The 27,580-nt window shown below is 42.0% G+C and overlaps 1 protein-coding gene across 1 annotated transcript in view; it reads right to left on the bottom strand.

Moving 5' to 3' along the window:
* Positions 1–5,500: 5,500 nt before the first annotated feature.
* Positions 5,501–27,580, bottom strand: part of TSEN2 (tRNA splicing endonuclease subunit 2) — a 57,634-nt gene continuing 35,554 nt past the window's right edge. Inside the window, exons 9-12 of the mRNA XM_037802323.1 lie at positions 19,845–19,881; positions 19,190–19,301; positions 8,047–8,136; positions 5,501–6,290 (exon numbers count right to left, since the gene is read on the bottom strand). Of these exons, the coding sequence (XP_037658251.1) occupies positions 6,231–6,290; positions 8,047–8,136; positions 19,190–19,301; positions 19,845–19,881 (299 nt within the window). The 3' untranslated portion in view covers positions 5,501–6,230. The remainder of the gene's footprint in view (positions 6,291–8,046; positions 8,137–19,189; positions 19,302–19,844; positions 19,882–27,580) is intronic.

The raw sequence follows: 27,580 nt of genomic DNA, 5'->3' as shown, positions 1-27,580 counted from the left end.
TTTGTGCAGTTGTTTCACCCCCAGGAGAAAGCTTCCTTTTCCCTGTTCCTTCTCCGGGAATGCTGAACTGTTTGGTCGTTTTTGATTTGCCTCTGTAGTTTTTTTCACACGCCTTTCATCGTCTCTTGCTAATCAAAAATTGTGATCAGTGATTGGCCTGCCCATCCCTGTCTTGGGGAAGAGGATTTTATACCTCTTTCTGTCACCAGTGAGCCAGCCAGGGACTGGACCTGTGGGGGCCTGCTGCGGAAATGGGGGATGGGCGCTGGTAGCTGCCACTTGACTAATGTATCAGCCTCTTCCTCCTGCTCTTTGCTGGATGCTCTTGTGTTCTTCTGCCATCTGGAGTTTCAAAATAGTTCTTTCAGACAGTTTCTGTCCACTTAATAGTCATTTTGATGGAAGGACTGAGTTCTGGAGCTCCCTTCTCCTTCTTCTTCCCCAGAAGTCTTTCTCTAATTTTAGCAATGGGCCTTGGTTATAGTGTTAGGGAACTTGGCATTTATGGGAGGGTTATTCAAATCTGTAAGCAGATTTTTAAACATTTAATTTAGTTGGTAACATTGTAAACAGAATGTAGGTGGTGGGGAGGAGAGAACTTTTCATTTCTTTGTAACCCAAGTACTTTCCCACTTGGGAAAAAACAATTTAAGAACCATGTTAAAATAAATAGCAACGTTAAAAGAAAAAAGCAACAAATATGTTTTAACAATAGTTAAAATAATTAAGACAAAATGAAAAGAAAATTTTACTCAATAAGTAACAATGATACATCTGTTTGGTATATTATGCTCAAGAGTTAGAGAAATCTAGGCAGCTCCAACCAGCTTTGCCAGTCTTCTGACCCTCTCTAAAATTTCTGTCCCATTCAAGTGGGTTTAATCGCTGCCAAGTGTTACATATGACCTAATTATTTTAGTGACATGAATCTCTTGAGGGAACTTAAGAGCAGTCAATGCATAAAGTTATTACCCCTTATAGTTTGGGGATGTGGTTAGAAAATGTCAGCCTCCAGAGTCAACATAACTAACCACACAGGTCACCGCCTTCATAGAAGGTAAGTCATTATGGTTCTTAGGATATAGGTGTTTCCTCCTTCCTCCAAATGAAAAATCATAGATGCAAATTACTGGAAGTCTATTATGCACCAGGCTCTGTGCTATTAATAACACGGAAGCTGAGAGAGGAGCTGAAGCTTACAGAGACCCACCTAATCCCCCAGCTACCCTTTGTTTTACAGATGAGGAACTTGCTCAAGATTGCACAGTAAGAAGAGATGTTGGTTTGCACACCTGGGACGGACTCATAACCATCCTGCCTCCCTACCCAGTATCAAAGAGAGACCAAGGAACCGCTGACAGCTAGCACCCAAATCTGGAAATGCTAAGCTACCTACTCTAACCAGAGGAAATGGTGCTTTAAAGGGTGGGCAGGTTTGTGGCTTCTGAACCACTTTTATCCACACCCCACTGCTCCCAGTGCCGGTCTAGCAACCTGCAAGGTTGACTGCCCTGGGCTCATTAGAAGGCAGATGAAGGTAAGTCATCTCACTTCAACCGCACTGGGGCATGGAAAACCCTCAGCAAATCTCCCCTGCCCTCTCCCTATTTCTGGGTACCGAACTGTCTGCATTTGTTATCAGATGGGCCTACCTTCCAAAAGAGCCTTTCAGTTCTCCACCCAGATTTAGCTCTGAATGTAAATGAATACATTGGCCTTGCATTTGGTTGCTTGCTTGGTGGTGGGTTTGAGTCACTCCTTCTGGGAAGGTAGGGGAAACTCCATTAGCTGTCAGGTGCTTTTTGTTATCCTTCTTTACTGAGCATAAAGGGCAAGTTTCCCAACCACACAACCACTGAGAAGCTGAGCTGAGATTTGAATGGTTTCTTCTTAGAAGGTTCATTCCACAGCCCAGCTTCAATAGAATTATCTCTAAGGAGACTGACTAAAAGCTAACAACCACACAATGCACCAAGGTTCTTAAGCTTGGGTTAAGATGGCCCTCAAGAAGTCTATGAGCTTCCTAAAACTGTTTGCAAAACCATATACGTGACAAGAGAGTGACAAGACAACCCCCAAGTGGGAGAAAGAATCACAAATCATGTATCTGGTATCGGTTTAATATCCAGAACATATAAAGAATTCCTAGAACTCAACAACAAAAAGACAACCCAATTAAAAAAAATAGGCAAAGGATTTGAATAAATATTTCTGCAAAGAAGATCTACAAATGGCCAATATGCACATGAAAAGATGCTCAACATCATCAGCCATTAGGGAAATGCAAATCAAAACCACAATGAGAGACTACCTCACACCCACTGGGGTGGCAGCCATAAAAAAAGGGGGAGTGGTGGAATAAGTGCTGGTGAGAATGTGGAGAAATACGAACACTCACACATTGCTGGTGGCAATGTAAAATGGTGCAACCGCTGTGGAATACGTTTGGCAGTTCTTCTGAAAGTTAAACATAGAATTATCATAGTATCTGCAAATAACACTCCTATGCATATGCCCAAAAGAATTGAAAGCAGGGACTCAAAGAACTGAAAGCAGGGACTCATCATAGCAACATTATTCACAACGGCCAAAGAGTGGAAACAACCCAAGTGTCATTGACAGACAAATGGATACACAAAATGTGATAAATCCATGCAATGTAATATTATTCAGGTGTAAAAAGGAAAGAAGTTCCGATACCTGCTACAGTATGGATGAATCTTGAAAACATTACAGTGAGTCAAAGAAGCCAGATGCAAAAGGACAAATAACTGTTCATTCCACTTATATGAAATTCCTAGAAGAAGCAAATAAGAGAGACAGAATGTAGATTAAAGGTTACCAGGGGCTGGAGGGGAGTGGAGAATGGGGAGTTATTGCTTAATGGATAGTTTGTGTTTGAGGTGATGAAAAGGTTTTGGTAATGGATAGTTGTGAAGGTGGCACAGCATTATAAATGTAATTAATGACACTTAGAAATGGCTAAAATGGAAAATTTTGTTGTATATGGTATCACGATAAGAAAAATTATATACCTGAGCATGTTCCTGGGAAGGGAGTCCTCAGTCTTCACCCCAACCTTGAGGTGACGGACCACGACCCTGCCCTGCCCTGTGCCAGGGCACCTGCCAGAACCCACCTGCAGCACTGGGCTGACTTCTTCTTTCACCTTGTTGGCTACAGTTGACGGCATCTGGACAAGCCTCTTACAGCCATATTTCTGGCTTCCCATGGTTTTCTAGAAGACGGCACTGAGTACAGGACTGAGAGCTCTGGGTTCAAGCCCCCGTTGCACTTACCTGGGGTGAAGTGTGGCAGCTGCTGTCTCTGAGACTCAAACTCTTCTGCTCTGAGTCCCTGCACCTAAACTCAAAAGGGATCAACAAAAACACCCATGTATCTACGTCTACCTGAACCCTCATTGTCTGAATATTTGCTATAATGATTTGTGTGAAAGACGTTACCCTGTATTGCCTATGCAAGTCAAGTATAATAAATACTTAAGAGCTTGCAGCAAAATCACTTGTGTCTGGACCAGAGATATGGAATGCACTGCTGTGTTACCTGGCCACCTGATGCTTGTGTTGTTTAGATGCATGGGATGTTACCACATCGTGTTCCCCACTTTTTTAGGTGAAAATGTCTCCTACAGAAGTGGAAAAACCCATGAAGAAAGTGAGTGAGTTATAGAAGCCTTGGAATTCTGTATGTTAGGAAAAAGGCTGGAAGTGTGTTGAGAAAGGCGAACACATAAAAGACATCCTGACCACACACGTTCCCTCTTTTGCTTTGGGTAACAAAATACACTGTGACAGTATTGTTGGTTCCAGAAAGCTCTGCAGTATTTTTCAGCATGGCATGCTATTTTTATGAAGCTGGAATTTGTGAGCTATGGAAGCCACAGGCAGTGGGATGGACATGTCAGAGCACCAAACCGATACAGGAAGCTTTGAGGGCCTCTGAAGGGCTGAAAAGGCAATGGAGGGGAGAGGCGATTTGGTGACAGATTTTACTTTTAAAGCAAGCCTGGAAGGTTTGAGAGATTTAACCACATGAGCCTGAGGCTCTGAAGTGTGTGGTGGAGTGGCTTCTGCTCTAAGTGAAGCTGCAGCATCTTCACCAGCAAACTGAAGAAAACTTCTGATGAAGGTGGTTTCAATGCAAAGCAAATTTCCAATCTTGATGAACCTGGGCTTTTTTTTTGGGAAAACAAATGCCATCTTTACATTCACTTCAGAAGATGAGGAAAAAAAATAGAAGGACATAAAGCTTCCAAAGATTTCCTAATATTGATCTTCACTGGAAACCGTGAAGGTGGTGTTAAGCCAACACCTTTGCTAGTGTAACATTCTGGAAACCCAGAGTGCATTGGTAATGCTGAAGGGTGCGTTACCTGTTACTGACACTAAATTGTATTTAAGAAGCTCAGGGAAAATCTTTCAGTCTTTCACACAAGCCTTCTTTGACTAAAGCTAATGCTTCTGGACATTATTCTTGAGTTTTCATCAATAAATATCGATGGTCTTTTGGCTTTCCAATACCACATCATTGTTGTAGTCTATCTACCAAGGAGTTCTTGCAGCCTTCACGGTGTATCAGCTGATGATCAAGTATCTAATGTGGATGATGGTACTTTGATGAAGGACTTATGGAAGATTTAATCACAAAGGAATTTGATGCACTCATCAGGCTTGGCAAAAAACATCACAGGAATAACAACAGAAGTCAGGAAGAAGTGGCACCTGCAATTTTTTGCTGACTTTCGAGGTTTTGAGAAAGTGAATAATTCGGAGCATAATTTTTTTTTTTTATTTTGCTAGGGAGCCCAGAGTAAGCAAAGTGGACAGGATACATGCTAAAGGACTATCAGCATCACTAGTGAAGAGCAAAGAACTTGTTAGTTTGCTCTTAGTAAGATGCACTAAGATTAGAGAACTTACTACAAAGGAACTCTTATGAATTGATGGTTATTATTGCTCTGAGGCAGGGGAGGGAAAAGGAACTCTGGTACTTGAACACTGCATCTTTCAAGTCTACACCATGCAGATATGATGATTTTGTTGCAAGGCAGAAGGATCACGATATGAACAGAAGCATCGCGTTAAAACACAGAATTACAAGCAGAGCCTCCTGTTGTCAAGTGCTATAAGACCACAGCTCAAGGGAATGCAAACAGATGATCTATCTCATTGCTTCCACAGATGGTCCATAGCCATCTACTTCTGGAATCTTGAGTGCCAAGGATCAGACTGTCCATGAGCTTCTTGAATTTGGACACTGGATGAAGCCTGGATGTTTGTGAGCTCACTCTTGCTCACCCTTACACACCATCAAACAGCAACCACTTCCTCTGTCCACCTCCCTCCTCACACCATCAAATGCCCCTCCAGCCACTCTTCACTGGTATGTAATCAATAAAGAAGGCTTTGTGTATTGTATTTTACTAAACATTGACTGCAGTCTTTATGTATTTTCAAGCATATTATTTCATTGCTTATTTTTATTTTATAAAATTTTCATGACACAAGATGTAATTTTTATCTGATAGTGCACAAACATGCCCAGCAATGAGTTCATCAAGAGTTAAATAATTAGGTAATTATGTTTTAGATGCTTTACCTGATACAGAAATACTTCGTAGATGTTGAATGAACTTTAAAGTGTTTGAATAATTGATTGCCATTTTTGGGTAAGCTGAGACATTGCCATTTAAAATAGTGGAAAATAGGGTTTGCAATCCCCAAATCCACTATCCAACACTCTTCCAGGAACAGGTAGGTGTACATAGCAAGAGGTGCCTGTGTTGGAAAGTGTTCAGTAAACCGTAGAGTGCTGCATAAATGTAAACAATTATCACCTTCAAGTAAAATCAGAGAATAACAGAATTTCTCTTGCTGGAGAATCATCTAGTCCAGCCTTCTCATTTAATGGATGAGGACGCAGACTGAGGCCCAGAAATGGGAAGCTCAGGATCAGTACACGAGTTACTGATTGAATCAAGGAAGGATCTGAAGTCCTGGCACAGGGCTATTTGCTTCTCTCCCACATCAATTTGATCTTTTAAACACTAACAATTTTTTGGTGCTGAGAGCACTTTTACTAGGCCTTTTTAAAGTTTTCAATTGATGGGTGATTACAATAAAAGGACTTTTTACTTAGTCCTGAACTTGACATATCATAGGAAATGCAATAAATAGTTATTGGTGAAATTAGAAATTTGGGATTAAATCTTAAAGCTCGTCCTGGTCACTCCTCTCTCGTGAAGAAACCCAACGGCTTAGAATCACCTCCTGAAACAAATCAAAGCAAAAAGGCAAGTGAATTTCAGACAGAAATGAAAGAACAACCCAAAACTTTGACGTCACAGCTACATTTCACTGATAGCTCTCTATAAAGATGACACCTGCTCACATTCCTTGTAAGTGAAACATCTGGAGAAAATGTGAATACAGTGATATGGACCTTAAATGCCACTGGTATAGTCACTGGAATCACACAAAGATTTTAAAAGCTAAACTTTTCTCAGCTGTGGTAGTCCACTGGTACATTTCAAGAAGAGGAGTGAGAGAATGAAAGTTGGCATTTAATATCAGAACCAGGTCTAAGACAGTGCTGGGAGGTCTGTGTCAGCCACATGGAAGGGAAAAGTGGACTTTGATTAGCATTTTATGAAAAGTTAACGTGGCAGAGACAAGCAGCACAAACTGGAAGGAAGAGGCGCTGGGGAAAAGGGAGGAAGAGTTCAGTGTAACAGAGAAGAAAAACATGACAACTTGGATGCGGAGTGGGGCAGGGTAGTGAAAGACAACTTCAAGGCTCTAAACACATAGGGGGAGACAAGGAGAACAGAAATTTGAACAAATACTGGATGGCTGGACAAAGAATTTGATAGCCCAGGCAGGGAAAATCCACCCAGGAAGATGGGGAAACTTGGCTCCATACAGAACCCCCAGAAGCCACATGAGGATTTCAAGGAGGGAGTGAGTCAACAGGAACACTTCTAGTTTCCAGGAATGAAACCACGAAAGGCTCTGGCCGGACCAGGAGGATGTCTGTGCTGGTTTGAAGCTGTTATGGACCCCAGAAGAGCCATGATTTTTTAATCCAATCTTATGGGGTAGGAAATTCTGATTGAATATTTCCATGGAAATGTGACCCCACCCATTTAGGGTGGGTCCTAATTAGATCACTGGAGTCCTTTAAGAGAGCTCACAGGGAGAAGGAGCTCAGAGAAGCCGAGAGAGACATTTTGGAGAGAAGCCATGATATGTAATCCAGAGTTTGCCCCCAGGAGAAGCTAAGAACCAACACAGACCCAAACACTGGGCACCGCTTGGAGACGCAGACAGAAGGATGTTTGGAGATGCAGAGCTAAGAGATGAAGCCCAGAGTTTGCCCCAGAGAAGTTAAGAGAGGACTCCCAGATGCTTCGAGAGAAACATCCTGGGAGAACAAGCAAGGATGCACAGCGACCAAGAGAGAGAAGCTAAGAGAGACAGAAGCCCAGAGACATTTTGGAGAAAGCCATTTTGAAACACAACCCAGGAGTAAAGGACCAGCAGACACTGGCCACGTGCAGTCCCAGCTAACAGAGATGTTTCAGATGCCACTGGCCTTTCCTCTAGAGAAGGTATCCTCTTGTTAATGCCTTAGTTTGGATATTTTTATGGCCTTAGAAATGCAAATTTGTAACTTAATAAATCTTTCTAAAAGTCAATCAATTTCTGGAATTTTGCATAATGGCAGCATTAGCAAACCAGAACAAGGTCACAGGCTCTTTTTAAGAGGGTGGTTTCAGCTGAGAGATGGGGACAGAAACTGGAATATACTGTGGTTAAAGAAAAGACAGGGAAGTAGGGGTTAGTGAGAGTTGGAAGAGACCTGATGTCCAATGAGATCAGCGGGGAAAAGGTATGAGACAGCTTACAGGGCCTGACAAGGCAAGCAAGAGAGTTCTCATTTCTCTTCTTGTGACATGTTCCAGATGATACCATATCATGTACAGAATCTTTGTGATGACATTAATTTGTCTCCAAGTCTACCCACCTGAACTTTAATGCTTTTCATACATTCTGGTGATTCCATTTCTTCATCAGTCATGGCAGAGGGTTTAATCAAATAGCACAGCATGAGTTCCTGTTGAGAAATGAAAAAAAAAAATTCCATATACCAAGTAATAATAGTACAAATTTGGGTACATCAGCAGGAAGTGCAGGCAGTCTCCATTCCCTCTCAGTGTGTGAGAAATGTCATAAAGTAGACACCCAAAAAGCATATCAGTTTTCGCCTAGGAACATTATAAGTTGGGTTTGTGTTCTCAACTGAGAAGTACAAGAGAATCCAAACAAAACAGATACATAGGTTATAAATGCAGTATTTAAAATATTAAATACATGCCACAAGCCCCATAAAATGGGTACCAGAAATGGCACAGACTCACTATTTCCTACAGGATAAAGTTATTTTATTACAGGCGAAAGCCTAAGCAACTTAACCTGCATTTATATCGGTCATTTTCTGCCTCCTGCCAGCCTTTCCGTCCTTACCTCCTGCCAGAAAGCAAAATACCAGAGATGGATTGGCTTTTATAAAAGGGGGTTTATTTGGTTACACAGTTACAGTCTTAAGGCCATAAAGTGCCCAAGGTAACACATCAACAATCGGGTACCTTCACTGGAGGATGGCCAATGGTGTCCGGAAAACCTCTGTTAGTTGGGAAGGCACGTGGCTGGAGTCTGCTCCAAAGTTCTGGCTTCAAAATGGCTTTCTGCCAGGACATTCCTCTCTAGGCTGCAGTTCCTCACAGATGTCACTCTCAGTTGATCTTGGGGCGTTTGTCCTCTCTTAGCTTCTCTGGAGCAAGAGTCTGCTTTCAACGGCCATCTTCAAACTGCCATCTGCAGCTACTCTTTCAGCTTCTGTACATTCTTCAAAGTGTCCCTCGCCAAGACAGCCAATGTAGCAGCTTGCTCCTTCTGCCTGATCTTATATAGTGCTCCAGTAATTTAATTCAGACCCACCCTGAATGGGTGGGCTAACACCTCCATGGAAATTATCCAATCAGAGTTATCACCCACAGTTGGATGGGGGGCATCTCCATAGAAACACTCAAAAAATTACAATCTAATTAACAGGTAGGTCTGCCCGCACAAGATTACATCAAAGATAATGGCGTTTGGGGGTACATAATACATTCAAACTGGCACATTCCACCCCCGGACCCCAAAATGCACTATCTTTCCATATAGAAAATACATTCATCCCACAACCACATCACAGAAACTTAAATCATTTCAGTAACAATAATTTAGTACAAGATCCCATCAAAATCAACGATAGGACTCGGGCAAGATGGCGGCATAGAGAGGAGTGGAAGCTAGGTAGTCCCCCTGGAACAACTACAAAAAAGCAGAAACAACTATGAAATAATCCAGAATAACTGCAGGGGGACAAACGAGACCATCCACTCATCATACACCAACCTGAATTGGGAGGAATGCCCGAGAACACAGCATAAAATCTGTAAGTAAAACCTGCGGAACCAAGTCGTGAGACCCCCTCCCCCATAGCCTGAGCTGCAAAGCCTCGTGGTGCCAGAGAGAAGCTCTCTCCCAGCAAGCGAATACAGCTCAGCTGAGCTCCAACTGGGGCTTTAAGTAGTGAGCATGAACTGCTCACTAGAGGTATGCATCCCCCAAAACAGACAGAGGCTTTGGGTGACGACTGACCTTGGAGAGCCGGAGGGTCGCCTTGGACTGGGTCTGAAGGGGACTATCTGTTTCTTTTTTGGCTCAGTGGAGAAAGCCCCAGTCATTTTCAGTTTCCAGGGCTGTGACTCAGGGAAGGGCGGAGACAGCACAAGCAGAGAGTGAGACCATTGAAATGCTAATGACCTCCACCTGGGGGGTCTGTCTTCTCTAGGAGGAAAGGGGTGGGGCCCTTTCCATTCAGAACCAGACCCCAGAGCCTGGGGGAACACGGCCATACCGCCTCACACCAGTCAAGAATTATAGGCTGACAGGCGCCACCTGCTGGGCAGAAAAGCACAGTGACCCGAGGCATCAAAGGGTGGAGCAATTTTCTAAGACACACCCACAGGGAAACCAGATACTGAATATTTCTTCCCTCTGGGACCTGAGCCTGTTCTGGTCTGGGAAAACCTGATTTGGATAACCAAGGAAACCATGTCTAGACAACAGAAAATTAAAACCTACACTAAGAAAAACAAAGTTATGGCCCAGTCAAAGGAACAAATGTACACTTCAACTGAGATACAGGAATTTAAACAACTAATGCTAAATCAGTTCAAAATGTTTAGAGAAGATATTGCAAAAGAGATAGAGGATGTAAAGGAAGCACTGGACATGTATATGGCAGAAATCAAAAGTTCAAAAAAAACAACTAGAAGAATCTATGGAAATGAAAGGCACAACACAAGAGATGAAAGACACAATGGAAACATACAACAGCAGATCTCAAGAGGCAGAAGAAAACACCCAGGAACTGGAGAACAAAACACCTGAAAGCCTACACACAAAGGAGCAGATGGAAAAAAGAATGAAAAAATATGAGTAACGTCTCCGGGAACTCAAGGATGAAACAAAGTACAATAATGTACGTATCATTGGTGTCCCAGAAGGAGAAGAGAAAGGAAAGGGGGCAGAAGCAATAATAGAGGAAATAATTAATGAAAATTTCCCATCTCTTATGAAAGACATAAAATTACAGATCCAAGAATCGCAGCATAGTCCAAACAGAAGAGATATGAATAGGCCTACGCCAATACACTTAATAATCAGATTATCAGATGTCAAAGACAGAGAATCCTGAAAGCAGCAAGAGAAAAGCAATCCATTACATACAAAGGAAGCTTAATAAGACTATGTGCGGATCTCTCAGCAGAAACCATGGAGGCAAGAAGGAAGTGGTGTGATATATTTAAGATACTGAAAGAGAAAAACCGCCAACCAAGAATCCTGTATCCAGCAAAGCTGTCCTTCAAATATGAGGGACAGCTCAAAATGTTTTCTGACAAACAGACAATGAGAGACTTTGTGAACAAGACACCTGTCCTACAGGAAATACTAAAGGGAGCACTACAGGGTGATAGATAGACAAGAGTGTGTGGTTTGGAACACAATTTTGGGAGATGGTAGCACAACAATGTAAGTACACTGAACAAAGGTAACTATGAATATGGTTGCGAGAGGAAGGTGGGGAGCATGTGAAACACCACAAGAAAGGAGGAAAGATAAAGACTGGGACTGTGTAACTTGGTGAAATCTAGACTGTTCAACAATTGTGATAAAATGTACAAATATGTTCTTTTACGAGGGAGAACAAGCAAATGTCAACCTTGAAAGGTCTTAAAAATGGAGAGGCATTGGGGGAGGGATGCAATCAGCATAAACTAGAGACTGTAACTAAGAGAATCATTGTATTATGCTTCCTTTAATGTAACAAAGGTGATATACCAAGGTGAATGCAGATAAGAGGGAGGGATAGGGGAGGCGTGTTAGACACTTGACATTGGCGGTATTGTCTGATTCTTTATTCTACTTTGATTTAAAGTTATTTTTCCTTTTGCTGCTTCCTAGCTGTCATTTTTTTTTTCCTCTTCCTTTTGCCTCTCTACCTTCTTTGACTCTCCCTCCTGCCTTGTGGAAGAAATGTAGATGCTCTTATATAGATAGTGGTGACGGTGGTGAACACATAAATGTATGACCATGCAGAGAACCATCGATTATTTACTTGGGATGGAATGTATGGTGAGTGAACAAAACCATATTAAAAAAAAATGGGTTGATGACAAAACCTCAAGGGCAATATACTGAGTGAAATAAGCCAGACACATTAGGACAATTATTACAGGGTCTCACTGACAGGAACTAATTATAATATGTAAACTCATAGACATGAAATATAAGGTACCAAGATATAGGACGAGGCTTAGGAATGGGGAGTGGTTGCTTAGTATGAGCAGAATGCTCAACTAGGATCAACTTAAATGTTTGGAAATGAACAGGGGTGTTGGTAGCAAGATGTGAGAATAACTAACAGCGCCGAATGGTGTGTGAATGAGGTGGAAAGGGGAAGCTCAGAGTCATATATGTCACCAGAAGGAAAGCTGGAGGTCAAAAGATGGAAATGTATAAAACTGAATCCTATGGTGGGCAATGTCCATGATCAACTGTACAAATACTAGAAATCACTTCATGAACCAGAACAAATGTATGACAATACAATTAGAAGTTAGTAATAGAGGGGCATATAGGGAAGAACTATATACCTATTACAAACTATATACTACAGTTAGTAGTATTTCAACATTTTTTCATAAACAGTAACAAATGTACTATATCAATACTATGAGTCAACAATTGAGGGGGGTTGGTTAGGGATAGTGGAGGATTAGAGTTTCCTTTTCTTTTTTTCTTTTTTCATCTTTCACTTTATTTCTTGTCTGGAGTAATGAAAAGTTTCTAAAAACTGAACAAAAATTAAGTGTGATGGATGCACAGCTGTATGAGGGTACCCAGGGGCAAGTGATTGTACACTTTGGATCTTTGGATAATTGTATGGTATCTGAACAATCTCAATAAAAATGAAAAAAAAAAAATCAACTATAAGTGTGGTTGGTCCTAAGGCATAATTCTCCTTTAGCTGTGGATTTGTGAATTGAGAACAAGTTATGTGCCTCCAACATCCAAAGGAGGGACATTCATAGGATAAACATTCCCATTGCCATAAGGAGAAACAGTAAGGAAAACAGGGTTCACAGGACCAAAACAGTTCTTAAAACCTGCAGGACAAACTTCATTAGATTTCAAAGTCTGAGAGTCATTTACAGAAGGATGTTGCATCCTTGGGGCTTGAGAGAGCGGAAGTCTAAACCTTCCTAAGGGCCTTTGCAGCAGCCCTTTCTTCTCCAAACGCTGGGTTGAGTGTTCCAACACATCCATACACTGGGGAGACCACCTTTTTGGCCCCACCCTCCTCAAACATCGGGGAAGCACCCAGATTCTCTTCCATCTCCGGGGCACACACTCAACCCCTTCAGAACAGTGGGGTGGCGGCCAGGCTCTCCCCATTCCCCTGGGAATGTGCTCCATCCTCTTTGGGGCTTGGGGTGGCAGAACCTTTCCTGGGCATCGAGGTGGAAGGCCCACCCTTGACCTCCAGGGCAGACTCACCCTTTCCATGCATATGGGCCACTCTGCTCTCCCAGCCTGAGACCTCTTGACTCCAGACCTCAACCTCCATGGCTCTGTCTTTGGTGCAATTTTTCCTTCAATTTGTTCCTTGTCTGTCTCATCCAGTCTAGACTGGAAGCATCTCTGTCTATAAAGATCTTGCAAAAATTGTTGGCTTCACATGAAGCACACAGGGGTCAAAGCTGTCAGACAATAGGACTTTCCACAAATCCTTTCTGCTTAACTCCTTCTCCAATCTTGGCTTGTACTGAAATGGCAACTCGGTTCCATGTTTGGTTACATCCTCACATTGGGCTGTAGCTTCTGGGGTTTCACACCCTGGAAGACCAGAGTTTTTTCAGGCCATCAATTTCTGGTTTCTTTGAAACTAAGAGTTCATTTCTCAGCTTATCTCTGTCCTCTCTCATTTTACTGTAAGCTTCAAGTAAAAGCCAGGCTACTTCTTCGATATTTTGCTTGGAGATCTCATCAGCTAAATATTCCAGGTTGTTGCTTTCAAATTCTGCCTTCCATCCGACACCAAGACTCAATTTTGCCAAATTCACTGCCACTTTAAAGAACCAACTTTTGGTGTTATTTATCCTCTCTATTGTTTTTTTGTTCTCTATGTCATTTATTTCGGCTTTAATCCTTGTTATTTCTTTTCTTCTACTTGGTTTAGGATTGGTTTGCTGTTCATTTTCTAGCTTTTTCAGTTGATCCACTAGTTCTTTGATTTTGGCTCTTTCTTCCTTTTTAATATATGTGTTTAGTGCTATAAATTTCCCCCTCAGTACCGCTTTTGCTGCATCCCATAGGTTTTGGTATGTTGTGTTCTCATTTTCATTCATCTCTATATATTTACCAATTTCTCTTGCTATTTCTTCTTTAACCCACTGATTGTTTACGAGTGTGTTGTTTAACCTCCAGGTATTTGTGAATTTTCTAAGTCTCTTAGGGTTATTGACTTCTAATTGTATTCCATTGTGGTCAGAGAATGTGCTTTGAATAATTTCAATCTTTTTAAATTTATGGAGGCTTGTTTTATGTCCCAGCATATGATCTATTCTGGAGAAAGTCCCATGAGCACTAGAGAAGTATGTGTATCCTGGTGATTTGGGATGTAATGTCCTGTATATGTCTGTTAAATCTAATTCATTTATCAGATTGTTTAGGTTTTCAATTTCCTTATTGGTCTTCTGTCTGGTTGATCTATCTATAGGAGAGAGTGATGTGTTGAAGTCTCCCACAATTATTGTGGAAACATCAACTGCTTCCTTTAGTTTTGCCAATGTTTCTCTCATGTATTTTGTGGCACCTTGACTGGGTGCATAAACATTTATGATTGTTATTTCTTCTTGTTGAATTACCCCTTTTATTAGTATGTAGTGACCTTCTTTGTTTCTCAAAATATCCCTGCATTTAAAGTCTATTTTATCTGAGATTAATATTGCTACACCTGCTTTCTTTTGGCTGTAGCTTGCATGAAGTATTTTTTTCCATCCTTTAACTTTCAATTTCTTTGTGTCCCTGTGTCTAAGATGAATCTCTTGTATGCAGCATATTGATGGTTCATTTTTTTTTTGATCCATTCTGCAAATCTATACCTTTTAATTGGTGAATTTAATCCATTTACATTCAACATTATAACCGTGAAGGCATTTCTTGAATCAGCCATCTTATCCTTTGGTTTATGTTTGTCGTATATATTTTTCGCTCTCTATTAATATCCTTTAATGTACCCATACCGAATCTCTTTAGTACTGAACCTTTCTCCATGTCTCTCTGTCCTTTCTTTGTTTCTCTGTCGGTAGGGCTCCCTTTAGTATCTCCAGTAGGGCAGGCCTCTTGTTAGCAAACTCTCTCAGCATTTGTTTGTCTGTGAAAAATTTAAGCTCTCCCTCAAATTTGAAGGAGAGCTTTGCTGGATAAAGTATTCTTGGTTGGAAATTTTTCTCACTCAGAATTTTAAATATGTCGTGCCACTGCCTTCTCACCTCCATGGTGGCTGCTGAGTAGTCACTACTTAGTCTTATGCTGTTTCCTTTGTATGTGGTGAATTGCTTTTTTCTTGCTGCTTTCAGAACTTGCTCCTTCTCTTCTGTATTTGACATTGTGATCAGAATATGTCTCGGAGTGGGTTGATTTGGATTTATTCTATTTGGAGTTAGCTGGGCATTTATGATTTGTGTATTTATGGTGTTTAGAAGATTTGGGAAGTTTTCTTTGAATACTCTTCCTAGACCTTTACCCTTTTCTTCCCCTTCTGGAACACCAATCAGTCTTATATTTGGACATTTTATATTATCTATCAAATCCCTGAGGTCCATTTTGATTTTTTCAATTTTTTTCCCCATTCTTTCTTTTGTGCTTTCATTTTCCGTTCTGTCATCTTCCAGGTCACTGATTCGTTGTTCAACTTCCTCTAGTCTTGTACTATGAGTATCCAGAATCTTTTTAATTTGGTCAACAGTTTCTTTAATTTCCATAAGATCATCTATTTTTTTATTTAGTCTTGCAATGTCTTCTTTATGCTCTTCTAGGGTCTTCTTGATGTCCTTTATATCCTGTTCCATGCTCTTTCTGATGTCCTTTATATCCCGTGCCATGGTCTCATCGTTCATCTTTAGTTCTTTAATTAGTTGCTCTAAGTACTGTATTTCTTCTGATCTTTTGATTTGGGTGCTTGGGCTTGGGTTATCCATATCTTCTGTTTTTTTCATATGCTTTAAAATTTTCTGTTGTTTTTGGCCTCTTGGCATTTGCTTAACTTGGTAGGGTTCTTTTAGGATTTGTAGACCAATTGATATCCTTATCTCTAATTTGTCAGGTCTACAGCTTCGTGGAGTACACTTTCTGTGACTAACCAGCAGGTGGCGTCTGCGAACCACCTGTTCCCCTCAAGGCAGTTCTCCCCTGCTTTGTCTCTGTGGTGAGTGGGGGAGTGAGTCTTGTGGGGTCCAGTTGGTGTACCAAGCTTGCGTGTGTAGTTGGTGTTGCCCGCCCTGTATAAGGGGCGTGTGTCTGGGCGGTCAGGGAGGGGGGCAGCTCTAACAGCCAAATTTCCCTGGTGTTCCTGGAGTTTTAAAGCTGCTGCAATAGTCTAATCCTTCAGTTCAGTCCTGCCACAGTTTGTCTCTGCCACTGACCCACAAGTCCTTGGTATTGGCATATGGCTCCTGAGACTTGCAAGTGGGCCCCTCTTCCAGGCCGTGCACCCCGGGTCCTCTGTTGAGGGATGACTGTGCTATGTCACAGGTGAGTGCCGTCCCCCCAGGGCAGTTCTGGGCTGCTGGGCTGTGTAGGGAGGCTCCCAGTCTGCTGAAATGATGGCTGAATGGGGCTTTGTTAATTCACACTGCTCTACCTTCCCAACTCTGGGACAATCAGCTGAGGTTGCAGGGAAGGCTAATGTCCACGCCCAGTTTTGTGGTGTATGCGTGTTATTTGAAGCACTTCCGTCACACTGGGTTGTCTGGGGCAGCTCTGGGCTATGGGGCCGGTGATGGGTAGGAGTGTTTCCTGTCCATCAGGCTGATGGCTGTGAGAGGATGCCCTACTTTTCTTGGGAAGTTGTGGTGTTTAGTGAATTTTCTCAGCCACTGGATTATTGCCTTTTGTCTCAGAGCTCTGAGTTCTGCTCTTGTCTTGACCTGCCCAAATTGCAAGTCTTTGAGGCTTTCTGTTTTGGGCTTCTTAGAGTAATTGTTTTAGAAAATGAAAAAAAGATTAAAAAAAAAAAAAAAAAGAAAAAAAAAGGGCCCTCCAGGCAGATCTAATGCGTTATTGAAATGCTAAGAGACAAAGCAATTAGGGCTATTAAGGAAAGATCCAGGGGGCAGAGAGATCAGTTTTTCTTTGGGTTTTGCAAATGAGCCTCAGGGCCTGAGCTCTGCCCTTCCCCTTTCTATGTTCACCAGCACTCCAAAAAGCATCTGCTTTTATTTTTGAGTTTGTCTTGCAGTTTTTTTGCTATGCCTGTCTCCTCTCTGCTGGGCTGGCTGCTCTCAGATTCTCTGGTGTCTGGTCTCAGTCTATCTATGGTTGGAGTTTGGATCAGTAGAATGAGTTTCTGATAAGGGCTGCCACTGCAGTTCTCCCTTCTCCTTCCCAGCTGACAGCCCCTCCTCCCCGGGACTGAGCCTGGCAGGGAGGGGCGCGGGTCCCCTGGCCGCAAAAACTTACAGATTTCGCTGATCTCAGCAGTTCCATGTTTTCATGAGTGTTGTATGAAGTATGCCCAAAGTCAGATTGCTCTGTGGTGACCAGTCCACGCAGTTCCTGGCTTTCTACCTACTTCCCTGGAGGAGTAACTAAAACATGCAGCTCACCAATCCACCATCTTGCCCCGCCTCTCACTGCCACTTTAAACCAAGGATTGCCTTCTTTCCAGTTCTCAACAACACATTCATCATTTCTGCTCAAGGCCTCATCAGAAGTATCTTTAGAGTTCATATTTCCACAGTCTCTTCAAAGCAGTCTAGGTCTTTTCTATCAAGCTCCTCACAATTCTTCCAGAACCTTCCCCTTATCCATTTAAAAAGCTGTTCCAACATGCTTGGTATTTGCAAACACAGCAGCATCAGCACCCCACTTCTCTGGTGCCAAAATCTGTTCTAGTTTGCTAGTGCTGCCAGAATGCAAAACACCAGAAATGGATTGGCTTTTATAAAAGGGGGTTTATTTAGTTACACAGTTACAGTCTTAAGACCGTAAAGTGTCCATCAACAAAGGGTACCTTCACTGGAGGATGGCCAATGGTGTCCGGAAAACCTCTGTTTTGGAGCTGGCGTGTGCTCCAAAGTTCTGGGTTCAAAATGGCTTTCTCCCAGGATGTTCCTCTCTAGGCTACAGTTCCTCAAAAATGTCACTCTCAGTTGCTCTTGGGATGTTTGTCCTCTCTTAGCTTCTCCGGAGCAAGTCTGCTTTCAACAGCCATCTTCAAACTGTCTCTCATCTGCAGCTACTCTCTCAGCTTCTGTGCATTCTTCAAAGTGTCCCTCTTGGCTGTAGCAGCTTGCTCCTTCTGTCTGATCTTACACAGTGCTCCAGTAATTTAATTCAGACCCACTCTGAATGGGCAGGCTAACACCTCCATGGAAATTATCCAATCACAGTCATCACCCACAGTTGGGTGGGGCACATCTCCATGGAAACACTCAAAGAATTACAATCTAATTAACACTGACAGGTCTGCCCACACCAGATTACATTAAAGATAATGGCATTTGGGGGTACATAATACATTCAAACTGGCACACCTCCCATCACTACACCAACAACAATGGAGAAAAAAGTTGGAAGGGACCATAGTTTGTTTACAGGTAGCAAATTACTGAATAACGGAGAACACACCAAGCTTTCATTCTTAATAGTCCTTGCATTAGATGGAATTTCCCTCCCATCCTTGGTGGCAGTAGGAGGTGGTAGAACACAAGCCAGGAAGTGAGGTGGGTTTGGGTTTGAATCCCAGCTTGGCATCTGAGTTGCAAGATCTTGGGTTAGGCACTGAACATCTCTGAAAACATGTCAAACATTTAGGAATAAGTATTCATTCCCTTCCTCTCTCTTCAAGAGTTCCGCAGACCTCAGAATGAAATATGTGAACGTGGTCACCCCTCTGGGAACACGTGGGTGAGTCAGTTTTGGAGCATGGGAAGGCTGTGCTTACAAATTGCAACAGAAAATAGCACACACAGCAGCAACATCCCTGGAAGGTAAGACAACACGCACAACATCAGATTCCCATGGGAAACTTCAAAGCCACATAACTGGAGCTCAGCACCAGTTGGGGGATGGGAGGGAATGTTAAAAAATGTAACGTGCAAGGTTGACAACTTCTAGCCTAATTAAGGGAGGGATGCCAAAGCTCCCAATTCCCCTGGAACTTCCTGGGCAGAAACACCAGGAAATTTCTACAAATGACTTTTTTTGATTCTACTACCTTAAAAAAATCATTAAATGACACTTGAATGCCAAAACTGATGCTTTGTTACCTTAGAGACGTTAACTGAAACTCTGTTTAAGGCCGCCAGTGACTTCCAACTGAAAGGTCTGCGAAGAGATCCTTTAAACTGGTCATCAACTAACTCAATAATGACAGAATAACTGGAAAAAAACAGAAAGCGGCATTTTAAAAATAGGAAGCATGAAATAAACCTGTTTTAAAAGAATGTTGTTTGTCCTACACAGAACGAAGATATAGAAAAGAAGATTTATATCACCTGATCCTAAATTCTCCTCAACTGCTGGTGAGAAAACATTAATGAAAAACTCTCAATTTAAAAAGTTGCAAACTTTCAGGCTGATTCAACATTTACTTAAAGGAAAGGGACAGAAATATTATTCCCAACATGAAAGCTGTAAATTCACTCAACTGGTTAGGAACTAGTCCTCACCAATATTTATTAAGATGAATAATTACTACGTAGATTAACTTAATGATTAATACTAAAACACAGTTTTATCATTACCACTATATGATTTTATATATAGTCTAACAACGTCAGCGCACAAGTATTTAGTATCTGTTCCTTCAGGCCAAGAGAAACATGACTTTAATTGTTTCTATGGCATTGAAAATTTAACTGGAGGCCAAAAATTTCTTTCTGTCCCTTTTAGCTATTAACTTATTTAAAAATCACTCCAAACCTTGCATGGTAAAATGGAGGGCCTTTCCGATACAGCACTGCAAAGAGAAAAAACAAGAAGTATAACCATTCAAAATCAACAGTTTGCTTTATTTCTTTATTTCTTCCATCTCCTAAGGGAACACAAACACCCAATTATTTGTATATGGATAACCTGCAATAAGCCCTGTGGTCTCTTTTTAAAACTCAAGCTGTTTTTCCTGAAGCAAAATGCAATCAGTAAAACAAATCTGTTGCCAAGACCATACCACCCACCCCATACTCCCATTCCCCCAACAAGCACAGGTGTGTCTTGCCTTGTTCTTGTCATATACTGTCCAGGGTAAGGGTGTGAGATTCTATCAGGAGTATGCAGTTCATATACCGTGGGTCAACATTTTTGTTAATCATTTAAATTGATGTCATCAAAAGCATTTGCATGGTCCCTGTGGCTGCTACTGTGGCAGGTGTTTGTGCTAAACTTAAACAAGACTCATGCCTATTTTTAAGAAATTCAAAATCAAGTGGAAAGAAAATCATCTCAGCCTATGATCATGTGAGCAAACTTGACCATGAGAACATGCCATGTGGGGATCAGTCAGCCCTGTGACAGAGATGGGGGGCACTGGGGATCCCAAGGAAGGGAGGGGTTAATTTAATCTGGGGAAGTCAAGAAGAGCCACTCAGGGAAGGAGCCAGGGGCCAGGACCTTGGCCCTGGAATGCTGGAACTGAGCCCGGGAAACCTTTGGTGACCCACGACTGGTGGCAGAGACTGGCTAGCTGCTCACCAAACTCTATGGCGCATGTGGCCAGATCACATTTCCCAGTCCCCGAGCAGCTGGCGTGGAATGTGAGCAGAAGTGTTACCTGTCACTTCCAGGATGGTCCACGAAACCCTCCTGGGTACAAAGCCGGGGATACTTCCTTTTCCAGGAAAAAGCTTGGTGGATATCTGCCCACCCATTAGAGCACTCATCTTCAGCTTTCCAGGTATAAAAATGAACTTTTGCTAAGCCTCTGAGACTTGGGGGTTTCTACGTAACTACAGCTGGCATTGCCTTGTCTAACACACAATCCCATCTGTAAGCTCTTAGCTGTTCCCTATGCTAAGACCTGTGCAGGAAAGCCCAAGAGAAAGCTTTATTTCTCTTGAGGAACTGATACATAACTTTTTCTTTTTGGACCTATCAATTCTGTAGCTAATCACGTTTCCCTTTTGGCTTAGGAAGCTCACAGCCAAACTTGTAACATGAGTTTAGTAATTGTATAGGACTCAAAGGACCATGAAGTAACTCTCTGCCCAGTTTTGTTTTTCTAGTCTCTGTTTTCCATGGTCACAATTCCTTTTTATAACCGTATTTCTTAATGTTTTCCATGGTCACATTTCCTTTTTATAACCATTTCTTAATTATATTGTATTTAAAGTATTTGGCAAGCTGACTCAAGTTCAAATGTAAATAAATAAGCGTGCAATTCTCAATTTTTTTGAGGTGCAGCGTGATGGAAGGAAACAAAATAATAGAAAGAAACTGAACCCAGGGTCTTTGTTTCTACTCTCTGCCACTTCTTGTTGTGTGACTTTAGGTACGTTAATTAATTTCTCTGAGCCCCAGCTTCCAAAATAATAAAATGAAGACATCAGGGGAAATTAACATCTTTTCTAGCCCTAAAATACCATTATCCATGACCAAATACATATCTTTAAAGCAGCTTACACCCAAAGAGTTAGGTCCTTTCTGATGACTAATTACAGCGGTGGCAGCACTCAGAAGTTGAAAGCATAAATGCTGGCATAAGAGAGACCTGAGCTCACTGTTTCCTTATTGTGAAAAATAGGATAATAATGAATGTGGTAGTCCTGGCATGGTGTCTGGCATATGATAAGTGCTAAAAAAAAAAAAAAAAAAAAGTTACCTATAATAATCGTGACTATAATCATGGCCATGCGCCCCCAGGGGAAAACGGAATCTTTTTAGCAATATGTCTCCCAAGCTGAGAGATGAAAGCCTCAGAAGTCTGAGAAAAACTGAACATTAAAAAAAAATTAAATTTGTTGACACCTGCACTTAAGATGGCCACAGAGTTGCATGTCCTTAATTCTTGGGAAAAGTACCTGGAAGTGTCAACTATTAGAGGAGTACGATGTCTGCAACCTACTCTCAAATGTTTAGATGACAGACAGACAGAATGATACAATAAATGTTGCAAAATGCCAAAAGTTGGTAAATCTAGGTATCTGGGTGAGAAGGTACATTGGAGTTCTATGTGTTTTTTTAATATTATTTTTGCAGCTTTCTTGTCAGTTTCAAGTCATTTCAAACTCAAAATTAAAAAAATAAAATAAATGAAGTTTGAAAGAATAGGGGCAGGGAGGGATAAGGAAAACTCTTCCTTACAGATGAATGCCACATAAGAGATGTAGCAAGTATGACAGAATTAGGAAATGATGGTTAGTGCAATAATTCAGGCAACAATTATCACAGCTGGGGAATCAAATATTATATAATTTTAAAATGGACACCTGACAATGGCCTTAGCCAAATCATCAAATTTAGTATCACCAACTGTGGACAACTTGACATCATGTACGCCACTATGTGGCACAAGTACGTGTGTCAACCCGTGAATGCCCAAAAAAATGCTGAGCTTGAATCTATGCATGAGGGAAATAACAGACATCTCCAGAATGCGGGACAGCCTATTTAAGCGTCTGTCAAAAAAGTCAACATCATGAAAAACCAACCAAGCAACCAAGAAACAAACACAAACAAACAATTAGAAGTAGGACGTTGTTTTAGGTTAAGAGACAGAGAGACATAATAAGCAAATGTGATAAGTGAACTGTCACTGGAACCTGTATCAAAAAAAAAACACAAAAAAACAGAAAGAGCCCACATAAGACATTTTGGGGACAACAAGGAAAATTTAAATAGTGGAAGCATATTTAGATACTATTAAATTATGCTAAATTTTCTTACGAATTAATGTAGCATTATAATTATGTAGAAAAAATGCCCCTATTTTAGGAGCTGTCTGTAGCCAGACTTGTGGATTAATGTTGCAAGTGTGCAACACGGGAAAATTCTAATTTTTTTTTTTAAAGCCTGACTAGAAAGCCAAGTAGTGGTTTAGGGGAAAAACCAAAGAAGGGAGATGTAAGAAGATCCATCTCATATACTCTGTGATAAGCACAGTGCTACAACACAACCAATAACCCATTCTTGGTGTCAGAATTAGCTTCTGGGCTGACATCATGACTGGTGATGAACGTTCCTTTGCTTTGGAAATTCTCTGGTTCTTCTGAGTCATAGGGAGCTGAGAAATCACATGCCTGTACTTAGTCAATGGAATCCAAACTGGAGTGGGGTGGAAAGGAGGCTGTTTTTCAGTTTGCTAAGGCTGTTTCAGTTTGTTTCAAGTTTGCCATTATGTAAAATACCAGAAATGGATTGACTTTTATAAAGGGAATTTATTAAGTTACAAATTTACAGTCCTAAGGCCATAAAAGTGTCCAAACTAAGGCATCAATAGATACCTTCACTGAAGGAAGGCTGATGGCATCTGGAACACTTGTGTCAGCTCGGAAAGCACATGGCTGGCATCTTGCTGGTCATTTGCTCCTGGTTTTTCAAAGTGGCTTTCCTTCAAAACGTCTCTGGGGTTCTGTCTTTGCTCCTCTCCCCAGCTCCTGTGCGTCCTTGCTTATTTCTCCCAGGGCATTTCTCTCTAAGAGTCTGGGAGTCCTCTCTTAGCTTCTCCAGGGCAAGCTCTGGGCTTCATCTCTTAGCATCTCCAAACGTCCTTCTGTCTGTATCTCCAAGCATCTCTAAGAACTCTTGTCTGCTCCTGCTCTCTCTTCCTGAGCCTCTTAAAGGACTCCACTGATCAAATTAAGACCCACCTTGAATGGGCAGGGCCACATCTCCATGGAAAGAACCTAATCAAAATGTCTTACCTATAGCTGGGTGAGTCACATCTCCATGTAAACAACCTAATCAGAGAGTCCCACCCTAATCAAGACTAATAAATCTGCCCCCACAACATTGTATTAAAGAACATGGCTTTTCCGGGGAACATAATAGATCCAAACCGGAACAGAGGCTTAGGAGTAACTAGACCTTTGGATGGAACCAAATCAACCAAATGGCGTGCTTAAGTTAAAAATATAAATCCCAAGTTGGTTTTTAGCTTTTGGCAAGCAATGTTAGTTATGTGTAGTGGAAAGCACGTGTACTTGGGACCCAGATAGACTTAGTCTCTATAAGTTACTAGCTGTAGGCAACTTACCTAACCTTTCTAAACCTCAATTTCCTCACCTATACAATGAGGCTAAAACTACCAGACAAGAGAAGACAAGAACCTAGGCAAGGTACCTGGCTTGCCATGGGAACTGGGCAGCCCCCAAAACTCTGAGTGGGGGGTCTAAGGTAATCCCCGGCCACCCCTTGGCTTCTAGTCTGATTTTCAACAGTAGCTGATCAGGATCAACTGGCTTGGCAGTTGCATTTCATTTGAGAGCCATGCCACTTTTTCCAAACACTGCCTCTAGGATGAAATTTGATTGACAAGATTTAGTCAAGGGAAGAGTTTTCTTGATAAGAGGTGAATTTCATAACAGCCCTTTGATCATGAGTCATTACCTCTGAAAGGAGAAACAATTGTTTGAGACTACCCTGGGCCTAACTTGTGTTGGCAGTTCTAAGGGACATGTGATTAGGTCACTGGCCTTCAAAATTAAAACAATATTTTAAAAAATCAGCACGCATCATGCAGCCAGGCCTGGAGGAGAGTTAATGTTTAGGAAGCTGTTCCTCATACCCGAGGCTGGCATTGCCCGTGGACCCCTGCTGAAGCAGAAAAACATGAAGATTCCTCCGATGCTGCCACTGGGCTGGTCTCACCCCACGCTTGAGTCAGAGACCTGGTTTCGCGTTAATTAATTTTACAAGCGACTGAAAAGGGATGATACACCCCGACTGGAGCAGAGGCTCTAGTCAGTTGTGAAATAAATAGTTTATTTCTTTTTCTACCCATCTGTCCATCCATCCATTCATCCATCCTTACTAAACGTGTTTACTTTTGAATAAGAAAAGTTCTTTCCACTCATCATCCAAAAATACGGCTTGACCTGAAAATAAAAAGTCACAGGGACAGGCGGTCTTTGTTGGGTGTCTTCTAGACATACATGAGCTCATTTATTTCTCACAGTTGTTTTAAAATGAAGATGTTGACATCTGTATTATATGAGCAAGCAGAGGCTCAGAGAGATTAAGCAATTGGTCTCTGGTCACACCAGTAGTAAGAAGTAGAGTTGGCCATGAACTCACAGAGCTCTCTTTCTGTCACCCCATGCCACCTCTTAATGTATCATCATAGCCTTGTCGACTGGAAAATCTTACTCAGATTTCACCCATCTAACGAGAAAGCTGGAGAAGACCTGCCAAGCATTTACATGAGCAGCTATCCTCACAGGAGGATGAAAAGGACAACAGGGTGGGAAGTCGATGAAGAAACACGAAGCAGGCACATCACTTATTTAAACAACATGACTTGTGGCTTACCCAATTATCTGGAAACCCAGCAAACTAATCTCAAACTAATCCCGATCTTTCGTGTGGTAACCCTGGGTTAGGTTATCGGTACCTGAAATCCAGGCACGGAAGAAAACAAAAGAAAACATTTATTCTGGAGAAATGGTGGTCCTTAACTTTTATTTTGTATTGTTGGCCCCCTTTGGGGATCTAATGAAAGCTACAGACTCTTGGCCCAGAAAAACATACGGATGTACAATCACGGCATTTTGCGTAATATTTCAGGGGGCTCTGAGGCCCCCTGAAAGGCCATCCTGCGATTCCCAGTTGAGAACACTCTATTTTAGAGCATTTAAAGAATTTCAAGATTGAACTCACTTCATTTTGGAATGTAAAAAGGCTGAAAACACACAGAAGAATGTGACAGAGCTTAAAAGACCTAAAGGGCCTCAGCTTCTTAGGAGGCCTTCTCAAAAATCTTGAGTTCTTTGCTGCGGCCTCACAGACAATTCTGAAAAGCACCGAGGAAGTGCCCTCACTTAACAGATGTGGAAACTGAGTTTGGTTACTTACCAAAGGAATAATAAAGCAGTGCTGGAAAAGAGCCTGAAGATCTGTATTCACTCCTATGCTATCCCCTGGGTGGTTCCAAATGCCTCATATAAAGATGACTCCCACAGTGATAGGCTAAGGCTCTCCTGTGCTCCAGAACTTTCTATACCTTTCTCAACACCTTCACTTGACTTGCTTAATATGTCCAAATCATAAAGCCAAATTATCAAGGAGTTATCCTCGCTTCCTCTCGTACCCTCAAATCCCACATCTGATCAGGTCAGTCCATCTCCAAAATATAATCAGAGTGCATTCATGTCTCACGGCCCCACCACTGCCACCTGATCCAAGCTGCTTTCATCTCCTGCCAGGACAACTCCCGTAAAAGTTTCCTAACTGCTCTCCCTGCTTCTTTCTTTGACCCCGTCAGTCTATCAGCAAGACAGCTGACAGAGGGTCCTGTTAAATCATGTCATCTCAATTCATGCCTAAGACTCCCTCGTCATAAGAATAAAACCCAAAGTCTCTGCCAGGCCCTAAGTCTAACTCTCAGACCTCCCTCTATTGCTGTCCCCCCCGGGGTCTCTAAGGTCTAGACACACTTGCCATTCGGCTGTTCCTAAGGCTTCCCGACTGCCTCCCACCTCGGGGCCTCCGTGCTTGTTGTTCACCTGTCTGGTTCGGCTCCAGATTCTCACGTGACCTGAGCCCTCACTCTCTTCACTTCTGAGCTAAAATGTCACCCTCAGGGTCCTTTCCTGATGATCCTCACTAACTGCCTTCACGCTCTATCTCTTTAGCCTTGCTTTATTTTCCTTACAACACTTATCTCTTCCTAAAATGACATCACATATTTATTTGTTTGCCTGCCTATCTCTCCGTCCACCTGCTCCCAGAAAGTAAGCTCCATGAAGGCAGCTTTTTTCTTGGTATCTGTATTCTTGGTACCTAAAACAGTAAGTACCTCGCCCACAGAAGACCCCAGCCACAGTTTGCTGAATGAAGAGCTCATCGGGTTCAGACTCCTTGCTCTAAGCTGGGAAGATTCGGGAGGCAGTACCATGTAGAAGTTTCTAAGAGCCTGGGCTCTGGAATTCAAAGCCCACCTCTGCAAGGGACTGGCCTTGGAAACTATCATGGGGTAATGACCCATTCTCTCAAGACTGGAGTCTCCATATCAGAAAAACACAGATAATAAGAGTACCCGTTGCATGGGACTGTGAGATAATGCGCATACAACACTTAGGACAGTGCTTGGCACACAGTAGAAGCTCAATTAATGACAACTGTGATTATTATCACAATTATATCAATACTCTCACCGATCAGATGAGGAACCTGAGGCCCAGAGGATAAGGGAGTGCCCTAAATCACATGGCTACTTGTGGGGTAGGGGTGTTAGGACTCATAAAACTCTCTCCTAAGATTACAGAGCAAAGAAGAAAGAGGAAAAGCCTGACTTGGAGCTGAAAGCTTCCATTCCCAGGCTTTTTCCCTAGATTGCCTTTTTTTTCTTTCTGGAGGCTCCCTCTCACTCCATTGCAATATGGGTTGCACTGTGTCCCCAAAAACGGTATGCTGAAGTCATAACCCTCAATCCCTCAGAATGTGACCTTGTTTGGAAATAGGGTTATTGCAGATGGAATTAGTCAAATTTAGATGAGACCATATTG

Source organism: Choloepus didactylus, chromosome 1 (genome assembly GCF_015220235.1).
Source record: "Choloepus didactylus isolate mChoDid1 chromosome 1, mChoDid1.pri, whole genome shotgun sequence".
In the NCBI taxonomy this organism is placed as follows: Eukaryota; Metazoa; Chordata; class Mammalia; order Pilosa; family Megalonychidae; genus Choloepus; species Choloepus didactylus.
This window is presented reverse-complemented; position numbering and strand designations above follow the sequence as displayed.